The sequence below is a fragment of the Phacochoerus africanus genome, chromosome 2, assembly GCF_016906955.1.
Source record: "Phacochoerus africanus isolate WHEZ1 chromosome 2, ROS_Pafr_v1, whole genome shotgun sequence".
Taxonomy (NCBI): Eukaryota; Metazoa; Chordata; class Mammalia; order Artiodactyla; family Suidae; genus Phacochoerus; species Phacochoerus africanus.
Genome location: NC_062545.1, coordinates 66533045 through 66543445, shown reverse-complemented (window position 1 = coordinate 66543445; position 10401 = coordinate 66533045). Strand labels below are relative to the sequence as shown.

General features: G+C 49.0%; 1 protein-coding gene across 1 annotated transcript; it reads right to left on the bottom strand.

Moving 5' to 3' along the window:
• Window positions 1-2289: 2289 nt before the first annotated feature.
• PRDM13 (PR/SET domain 13) lies at window positions 2290-9652 on the bottom strand. The gene is made up of 4 exons (XM_047769358.1): window positions 9509-9652; window positions 7873-8004; window positions 7483-7603; window positions 2290-4049 (listed from the first exon to the last, which is right to left on the bottom strand). The coding sequence occupies exons 1-4, from the start codon at window positions 9650-9652 to the stop codon at window positions 2314-2316; spliced, it is 2133 nt and encodes a 710-aa protein (XP_047625314.1). The 3' UTR covers window positions 2290-2313.
• Window positions 9653-10401: the final 749 nt, after the last annotated feature.

Genomic DNA, 10401 nt, shown 5'->3' with positions numbered 1-10401 from the left:
TCTATAAGTGTGGATTTGGTTTTAAGCAGTAATTGCTTCAAAGAGCAGGAACATAATATTAACCAGGCAATAATAAGCCCTGGGTCCCAGAGCCCAGACTGAACTGGCAAATGCTTGGATTCACTTCCAGTTGTATGTGGCAGGGCCATCACTAAACCTGGTTCCTCTTTGGAGATGAAAGAATTGTAAATACCATAAGGACATGACACAGAGTAGGTCCTCAATAAATGGCAGTATCATTGTCATCTTATGTAAATGTCAATCCACGCATTTATTTTGTTGCTCTTTGGGCTTTCTTCTACAAAGCAAAATATTTTCACATCAGCTGATACTAAAAAGTCTGTAATTCCTAGTGTAAGTTTTCCCGTAGAAGAAATCTTTTTGCTGATCACAACCCACATTAAGTTAGTCTCCCGCCCATGCCTCCTGCTGTGATGTCTTAGAACAAGTCTCTTCCAGCCACCCAGTGACTGAGGCTATGTTGCCACCTGGAAGACAGCAGGTTGGAGACTGCTATTGTACTCAGGATGCAGAAAATAAAGGTAATTTTTACCTGAATTAAATCATCAGGGTCATATCCAAGACCCTTTGGTGACTCTCCAGTCTTCCTACCAACCTCTGGGAAGAGGGCTGCAAATCTGGGCTTTTAGGGTAGCTCAGAGGTAGCTAATCATCTACCTCCTACACAGCTGAAGTGAAATCCTCTCCAGAGAGCATGTGGGAAGAGGGGATGGGAAGTAGGGAAAAAAGATGCTTTCCAATTTTAGCCCATAAAATTATATTCCTTATGATATTCTTCCATTAGCATTAATTTTTTTACACCCATAAATAAAGTCACTGCTTCTAACTTTGTCTTCTAATTATGGGTCTCCCAGTAGCAACTTTGAAGAGTATATTTTCTCTTCTGTAAAACAGGACAGCAGGAGATTGTTGAAAGGAGTACATGGGGGAGGAAACCTACCTAGGGCAAATAGATCAGCACCTCCAATAACACAGATCCTCCTTGAGTGTTTGTTGTATGACTATTAAAATGTATGACTGATAAAAGGCACTACACAAGTTACCTTTTTTTGCTTCCCAAAGGAAGTTCCATCAAAATGGTACATAACAAAAAATAGTGATTCTATAAGCTTGTAATTCTTGATGAGGAATACTGTGTGTTTATTTTTTTCCTTGGAGGTCACTAGCTTCTTTCTCTAAGTATGAAAACACTTAGCATGATTAAGAGTGGTTTCAGAAAACAATTGTTTTGCCTGCTATCTGGGAGCACATATTGAAAATGGTATGTTTCTCTATTACAACACTACTTAACATTTATTTACTGAACAATCAGTTGTCAGGTGTCCTCTGATTTATGGTATTTTGGAGTCTCCTTGAAAACCTGCTTTCACATTAAACTATTTTTTAAAAGATCTGCCAAAATTGAAATTGCTAAGTGAACAAATTCTCATTTTTATCTTTATTTTTATTAAATGTGAACAAATTCTCATTTTTGTCTTTATTTTTATTAAAGATTGCACAAACGGGAACCAAGACCAAAATACTGAATCCACTGTACATCATTCATTATAAAACAACATATATCACATTTGTACTCTACCAAATAGGACATTTTCTTAAAATTATATATTGCGTGCTCTTAGATTCATGCTTTAGGTATTTTACATTTGTCATTATTCTCTTATAAATAATTGCAACTTGACCAATTTGTACACCTGCTACCACTATATATTCAATGCAGCAAGGCGTAGTCTTTGACAGGAGAACAGATGAAATGGAAACAAGTGTATGGATGTCACATCTACCGAATTGTGGCTACTGTTTTGCCTATGCAGTGAAATGCTAATGTAAAATACACACACAAAACATCGTTTCAAAAGGCACAATTTTCTCCACAGAAAAGAACAATTTAAAAATACGTGGCAGTTAAAACCAGCGCTCTCGCGGGCGCTGTGACTTCACATTAATGTGATCCTAAACCTCGTGAGCAAACCACCTGGGTTGGGGGGAAGCCTATCCGGGGAGTCCAGAGGCCTTGAGCGCGCTGGGACCCGCCGCCCTTGGGATGCTCAGAAGGCGATATTTCTTTAAACCACTTCTAAATCTTTGCTCAGAGTTTCAGCATCAGACGTGGGACCTCTCCCTATTCCAAATCTGACACCCGACCAAAATTTAAAAAAAAAAAAAAAAAAAAAAAACGGTTTTGTCCCCTGGGTCCTTCTCACCACCAGGAGCCCCTCTTCTCCCAGAACAGAACCCTCACTTCTCTCTGTCCCTGTCGGTGCACACACCCCTTCCCCGGAACACTCGTTTCTAGTCGCGCTCTCCACTACCCCTGGCCTCAGGGTCGCTCTGGTCGTCAGTAAAGCAGACGTCCACGTCGCTGTCGTTGTCACTCTTGGGCTCCCCCGGCTCGGGCGGGTAGTCAGGCTCCGCGCCGGGGCCGTCAATCGCCTTGGCGAGCAGGCTCTGGCCGGGGTGACGGGACTTGACGTGGCGCTCCAGGTCCCGGCGGCGCACCAAAACCTTGCCGCAGAACTCGCAGCGGTAGGGCGTGTTGCCCTCAGCGTGCAGCCGGATGTGCTTGTTGAGATTGCTGGGGTCGCCAAAGGGCCGCAGGCACACTTTGCACTTGAGCGGCTTGTAGCCAGTGTGCGTCCGCATGTGGATCTTGAGCCCATACTTGCGTGAGTACAGTTTGCCACAGTAGAGGCACAGGTGGCCAGTCTTGGGCTTGCCCGCGCCGCTGCCCCCGCCGGCACCACCCCCAGCGCCACCCGCCGCCACCACGGCCGGCGTCAGCGTTCCTGCGTCCAGGCGGCCGCGGCCTTTCCCGGCCGCCATCTCCGACAGTTGCTGTGTGTGCATGGCGATCTCTCGGTCGATGCTAGCCAGGGAGCCTAGCTCAGCCGGACTTAGAGCGGCCGCTGTGGGCCCGCTGAAATAGGAGAGGGATTCCGGATACTTGAGCAGCCCGCCGAAGTGCAGTTTGAGCGGGTAATAAGCAGCGGCGGCCGGTGAGCCGTACAGTAGCTCCCCGTTGTAGACAGTAAAGGCCGGCATAACCGCAGGCAGGTGGCTGCACTCGCCACCTGGGTAGCCTTTGACGCCGCCCGCGTCAAGGGCGGGCAGGGCGCAGCGTTCGAGGGGTAGCCCAGTCGCAGGGGGCAGCTGCGCGTAACGCGCTCCTGGCAGCGCTACGGCGGTGTGCGGCGCGCGCTCCACGTGCTTGAAAGCCGACGCCTCCTCCGGGGGACCAGGGAGCAGAGGGAAGCCGCGTAGAGCCCCAGAGCAGGGCAGCCCCGGAGGCGGCGGCGGCGGCTGAGGATCCCCCGCGAGCAGGCACTTGGGGTGGTGGTGGTGGTGGTGGTGCGCGTGGTGGTGATGGTGGTGGCCCGCGCCTGCCGCCGCCGGGTTCTCCCCGCTTCCCAGGCGTCCGCCCGCCCTGCCCCCGCCCAGCAGCCTGTTTAAGGCCTGGCCGGCCCCCGGTTTGCCGCCGCCCTCTTCCCGGTAGAGGTCGCCATGCGCGGCAGCGGCTATCCTGGCCGAGCCAGCGGGCTTGAAAGCCGAGCGCACGCCGGGGTACAAAGCCAAGCTGCCGGCCCCCGCCGGGGAACTGCCCACGATGCCAAGAAAGGGGCCTTGTCCCCGGGCGGCCCCACTCATGTCCACGGCGCGGTCTGGCTGCTCCTTGCCTTTCTTGGACTGCCCCCACTTAGACGGGGGCGGCGGGGTGACCAAGGGCGCAGAGGAGACCTCGCGCTTGATGCTCTCCCGTGCTCCGAAAACCTGGAGAGCGGGTGGGGCCTGCGAGTGGGGCCGCAGAGCGCCCACTGGTGCGGCCGCGGCGAAGTCTGGCGCGGGGAGTTTCGGGGAGAGGTGAAGGCCATCAGCTGCGGGGGCAGCGCCTTGGCGAGCCGCGTGCTCTTGGTGCAAGTAGGCGCGGCCCGCGCTGCTGCTGAGCACGCAGTGGAAACGTAGGTGCGCCTTAAGGCTGTTGGGGTATCTAAACGTCCTCCAGCAGTACCAGCAAATGTAGCGCTCCTCCCCTGAGCGAGAAAGAGTAAAAAAAGCAACTCGGTGAGAGGCAAACAAGCGAGAGAGAAAGAAAGCGCCAGCGCACCCAAGGCAAAGCCCAAGTTTTGACCAGCAGAGTGGCGAAAAAAGTATTCTTGTGTCCCGACGAAAGAGTTCGGTAGCCCCCCTCTGCCCAAGGACCCCGAAAAGCCCCAAATGGCCAACTTTGTAAACATATCCATCTTCTGAGAAGCCAAGAGGAGTGACCTGGGCCTTTCCAACGAAGACATCCTCCGGACCACCCGAGCAAATCTTCGTTGGGAAGTGTAGTGCTCAGGCAGGATGGCCTGGAAAGGGCTGCGAGCAGCTGTTGCTTTAAATCAAGTGTTGGGGCTTTGCAGTGCCTAGGCCCATCTGTTGGGTTTGCAGAATAGGTGGCGTATGTCAAGGAGTTTGGATAAACTGAACAAAGGCCAATCTAATGGTCGTGAGCGCCTCATTACCAAGAGAGACAATATCCTGTATGTATGGGCCATATGTAATCATTCCTTTTCATAGAACAATGTCTTTTATGTCCAATAACTACCCTCCCTACCCCCTTCCAGCCTTAAGCACTTTGCCTGAGGTTTTCCTGGAGCGTGACCAACTGAAGGACCACATAGGGACTATGATTTGCTGTTCTTCAAAATTATTTGTATATTTATTTCCTCTTTAACCCCATTTAATTTGATGGGAGAAAATTAAAAGTCCTATGTCCTTATATTCTAAAAACAGAAGGATGATATTGCATTATCTTGTGAGTTGTTTTGCCTGGTAATTAATTAACTCCTAGATAGTGGCACAAATCCAAGTTTAATAAAGTCCTTGGAAAATATATATGGTAAATGTACATGTGTATATATATACATGAATAATATACTCAGCCTTTAATAAGTGCACAGTTCTATACCAGGAACTATAAACATTCTTTTGGTATCAAACCTTTTTGTGTTTAATATTATTAACATTAGTTGTTTTTAATTTTGCTAGGTGGTCTGTGAACACAATCAAAAGACATATATGAAACAGATTTCGATCACATGGCAGAAGTTAATTTCACTCAGAAAGGTCATGTTACAGCTCTACAGAGAACAGAAAGCTTGCAATTGGGTTTCTTTTAAAATGTATGGCTGATCGATAGTACTGAAGGGGAAAATGTGAGAAAGAAGTTAGTTGAGCTACAAGGAAGTATCCAAAGTAAATTTTCATTAAATGTAATGGAAAAGTTAAATTTTTCCTCCTTGCACACAAGCAGCTTAAATTTCTAAAACAGTACTATAGAAACAAGGTGGGGGGCGGATTTCAGATCTTCATCCCTCCAAGTATTTTACTTGTACATTTGCATAAAGCAAGTAGTCCTCTCAGATAACTAAGGTGGAATTTCAAGTGAGGGGCAATTTAGTCCAGCTGAAGCCACGGGATTACCAAAAGAAAAAAGAGAGGGAAAGGATTTGTCTATGTGCCCTATCCTAATTGTTTATGGAATACTGAGATTAAAATCATCTCAATATTTCTGTTACCTTGTATTGAACAACCATGTAAAAGAAATCTTGAGAAAAAGAAAGAAGGGCCTTTCTGAGTTCTCTTGGTGTGTATATTGATTTAATATCTTAAATAACCTCCTTTCTCCTAAGTTCAGAACCTTCTTCTCATCACCCCCTTTTAAAGAGAACATTTTTGGAAGCTGCCCCAGAATGACTCAGCTCAGTGCAAAGCCAAGTAAGCTTTGATCCAAAAACAAAGGGTCAGTATTTTCCCTAATCTTACTATGGAATTGAAACTCACTAGGGATAGTCAATGTTGGAAGAATAGCAGCCATCCCTACTTACTTCTTCCTCTTTTCAAAGTTTAAGCAAATACGTGTTTTCCGTTTAACTATATTTGTTCTTTAGTTTATCCTAACCAACTGACATGGTATCTGGACTCCAAAATTCAGCTTATGCCAAAAGTATCATACATACCTTATAAGTGATTTTTGCCTCCTCTCCTACATATAAGTCTAAAGTGATCAAGATTTCAAGCATCTCAAAGCTTGGGAAGTCAGGGTTCAAAATAACCCACACATTCCCCAAAAGGAAAATGGTGTCTCTTTTGATATTTGTGACCATGTGATGTTTATAAGCTCCATTGACTGAACTGAAAACATAAGGGCAACCACTCAAACAAGTTGCTTTGATACTATTTGAGAACATCTAAGGAAGGGTGTTCTGTGTAGAAATTCCTGGTTCCCAAAGGCCGGTCATCCTTGGAATTGTTCTATGATAGCAAATTTGAGAGTTCTCCACTGTGGGGCTTTTGTTATGTTGCTCTTTACTGGAAGAAGTTGACAAGAGAATGTAATGTGATGCAAGGAGCAAACTAGGATAATTACTTATGAACTCTGTACATGCAAATCTACCCACAAATTCAGAGAATTACTCAACAGAAGATAGTGATACTGTGAAGTGAACCGATTCATCATTTTGAATAAACTTCATCCTCTCTTATTCATTAAGTGTTTTTAAATTCCCATACTTCATTTCTTCAACACAATTTCTAGAGAAATGAGACTGAGCAGGCAATTCAGGAGAACATGTTAAAATATTTCACAGCATTCATGAGGTTGACTTTATTACTGTGTCTTTAGGAGAAATTACAAACTAAAACAACTGACTTAGAAAAGAGAAAGTCATGGAAGCAGTGCACATTAATGAGAGACTCAAGATGGTAACTATTTTAGCGCCTCCCAGCTTTTTTCCACAGGAAGTGTTCCTCAGTGTTCTAGGGAAGGTTTGAAAATGTTTTTCTCTTTAGTTCCTGCACCTTAATTTGCATAAATCCGCTCTGGGCTTTGGAAGGGATCAAATAAATCTGAGAAGAAACTGGGATACATCCCAGTTTCAATTTAAGTAGGGAGGGGGAAATGAATAAATACCATTTAAATGGTAGGGCCTCAGTACCTGCCAACTGACCAGCTGTAAGTACCGTAATGAATCTAAAATGCTGTAGAAATACATTGCTCTTCTCCAAACCAATGAAGAGATGCCCCTCCAGTTTCTAAAAGCATTCCAGGTTTGAGTTACACTTTTTGGAGCTTATGATGTGGTTTCTCTAGTAACATGTTTTGGGCATCTTTATTGATTCTTAAGTGAGTAAGAAACTATTTCTTTGGGCATGCAATTGGAAAGGATGACCCCCATGAAATTCATGAAGTGTATTTTTTTCCTTACCACCCTCAAGCCAGATTATGATTGTCTTTTGTTATCATTTACTGTTTATTTGAAGTAGTGGTGACGTAGTCTCTGCCTAATCCGACAGGGAGCGTGAATTCAGTTTTACACAACGCAAGAAAAAGGCCCTCCAAGTCTGGGGACTCGCCCAAAGACCAGAGGAAGGCTGGACCTTTGCCCAGCCGCCCTGTCCAGGAGGCCTTCTCAGAGGCGGTACCTTTCTCGTCGTGCGTCGGAGTTGCAATCGTGGGGATGTCAAACCACTGCGCCAAGGAGTTGGAATACCACACAGTCAACTCCTCCCCCGGCTGGACGTCTCGAAGTGCTCGGTAGAAGATCTGAGACCAAGGAACAGGACAGCTTGCTGTCATTTCCTGGGTAATCAGTCAAAAAACAACTGAGAGGAAAGATTCGATTCCTGCTCTGAAACTGTGTGACGCTGGAAAAGCTATCGGGCCTCTCTGGATCTCCAAAGGAGAAAAATAATAGTAGCTACCTGATAGGGTTTGGGGACTTTTAAATGAGACCTCTAGCTAAAGTGCTTTGCTTTTGGTGGCCGCCTCAATGCCAGTTTGGTAGGTAGAATTGGGGGGAGAGCCCACAGTACCTGTCCTCCGGGTAAATCTGCAATAGCTTCGAGAGTCTGTTCCTGGGGGTTCCTGGCTGCCCGGATTAACCCTATCCACTCCAGGGGGGAGCCCCCGGACTCGTCCACCAGCTCCCCTCTCACCATGCGCACCTGCAACACAAGCAGTGGTCGTTCTCCCCCGCGCCACGACCAGGCCCACAACCGAGAGGGAAAGCGTAGCTTCCACCCCACCCGACTCAGAAAAATGGTCGTGTTCGCTTTGGCCAGATCGCTGTGGGCTGCTGGGGAGGGGGGGGAGCCCTTATGACCCTTGCTTGGGGGAGGGAGGAAGAGGAGAGGCTGGCACGTATAACAGTCCCCCCGTCTTGTCTAACTGCGACAAGAAGGGCAGTGAAAGCATCCTCCCCAGCTCCAGAGCGCAACTCGTACCAAGACGTTCCCTGCCCCCCACCTCAGCTTTCCCTCTCGGGACTCTGAAAGCAGCCCCGATACCAGGACAGAGACATTACGAAGTCAGTCCGAGAACGCAGGGTGTCCCGCACCCGCTCTTTCCTACCCATTCTTGCGACACCAAGACGATGTGCGGAGGTGCCCGTGAGCCCCGCGGCGAAAGTGTCTGAACAAAGCGGCCTCTGGCCGACCGGCCATTTAAAAGCAATTAGGGCGCGTTTACAGAAGGAGGCGTGGTGCGCGGCGAGCTGGGCTTTAGTCCGCAAGGGAAGGGGACGATTCCGTGATGAGCCAGATGCAGGTCCCGCCGGCGGGGCCTCCAGAGCATTCCGTACTAGAACGCTCTAAGCTAAAGGTCCTCTTCCCAATCCCCCCTCTCCCAGCCACCGGACTTCATTCCCGGTGCCGGCTGACCGACCTTCGCCCGCTGGGATGCCTCAGGGAAGGCGGGGGCCTGTCATAACCTCTCTCTGGTCAAGGGTCGAGACGCTGTTTGGGGAGTTGGAGCTGACGGGTTGGCCCCGACGCCTCCCAGCTGCGATCCTGGCCCCTCCGAGCCCGGCCGCAGGCGCCCCTCCCCGGCACCCCAGGCGGGTGGGCTCTCCTCGCCCCGAAGCCCGCGTCAGAGCCACCACCTGGCGCGACCTCTCTCCACTCATCCCAAACCTGCAAGCAGACACCGCGGAAAGAAACACCTGGGGAGGTTCTAGGAACTAAGAGTTTCCTAAGGATAATTTTTTCAGAGGCGATGATATTAAATTATTTGAAGGTAAATTTAAGCCTCAAATTAGTTTATTGGGGGGCAGAGGTTAAAAGAAAAAATCCTCAACGCCTTTGCGTTGTATAACAGAGAAAAAGTGTATTTGCCAAGAGACATGGGAAGGGGTATGGAGGTCCGCCTCTGGGAAGGAGACACCAGCGCTGCGAGGAAAACGCCGGGTTCGGAGTGATCCTGGCACATAAAGAGACCCATGCACCCTCCCCAGAGGCTGTCCCCCTCAGCCACATCCTCTCTCCTAGCCCGGCCCATGCCCATCTCTCTGTTAATGCGATTTGTGAGGAATGATCGGAATCCCCTTGCACCTGGCACAACTGTCAGGTAACGGTAGTCACCCTTCTCCTCCCCTAGCCCTATTTACCCCTTTCCTGGGCCGGGGCAAAGAGGAGGCGAAAGGCAGAGGGCTGAGGTCGGAATAGCTAATACCTTTTTCTTGGGCCCAGGTTCCCTGCGGTCTGACAGGTACTTGCCCAGCTTGAAGGTCCCGGGCACCGGCCCAAGGCGCAGGCCGGCCGGGATGCAGCAATCGGCACTCACGCTGGTGGCCTGAGCGCGGGCGGTTCCGTGCATTGCTGCCGCCGCCGCCAGGCAGGCGTTCGGGCGTACCGGATCCTCCGCGGGGCGCGAGTGACGGATCCCGAGCCGCCCGAGAGCCGGCTAGCCGCGCCCCGACGTGCGTCCTCCGCCCGCGGAGTGACGCGGCAGGGCATGCACTGCGCCTTTTCAATCTGGGCGGGCGCCTTTTGGCACGGTGAACGCAAGGGCGCGGAGTTTGGTGAGAGAGTTGCGCTGTGGAGCAGCTGCAGAGTCCCACCCGAGAGGGTCACATGGAGTGGTTCCCTCAGCCCCCTGCATAATCGAGGCCTCTGAATGGCTGGCGCACAATGGTCCAGGCGACCTTCCCATTCCTAAAAATCCAATTTGTCAAGGGCGAAGAAAAGGCGCTGGTGAATCAAAGGTCCGGCGGGACCATTAATCCTCAGCATGGGGTATTGTCCTCGAGACAGTTACGATATTTTAAGTGACAAATCCACTGTATAATTTCTCCATAAATTTTACTTCCTTTTATTGTTCACCGACAAACCAGTTTTGGGAAATAAGTGACTACTTTAAGTCTACTTGGCTGATTCCTTTGAGCCTTGGTCTACTTCAAAGATTTTTAATTCTCTCCCCTTGGCTTTATTGTAAAGGACATTAAACAAAGAGATGAGGACTGTTTGGAGGACTTGTTAACTTCTATTGATTTCTGGCGTGTGCCATACAGAAATTAGGCAGGTACTTGATGGGAAAACACCAGAAAATACCTACACTTTTTAAAT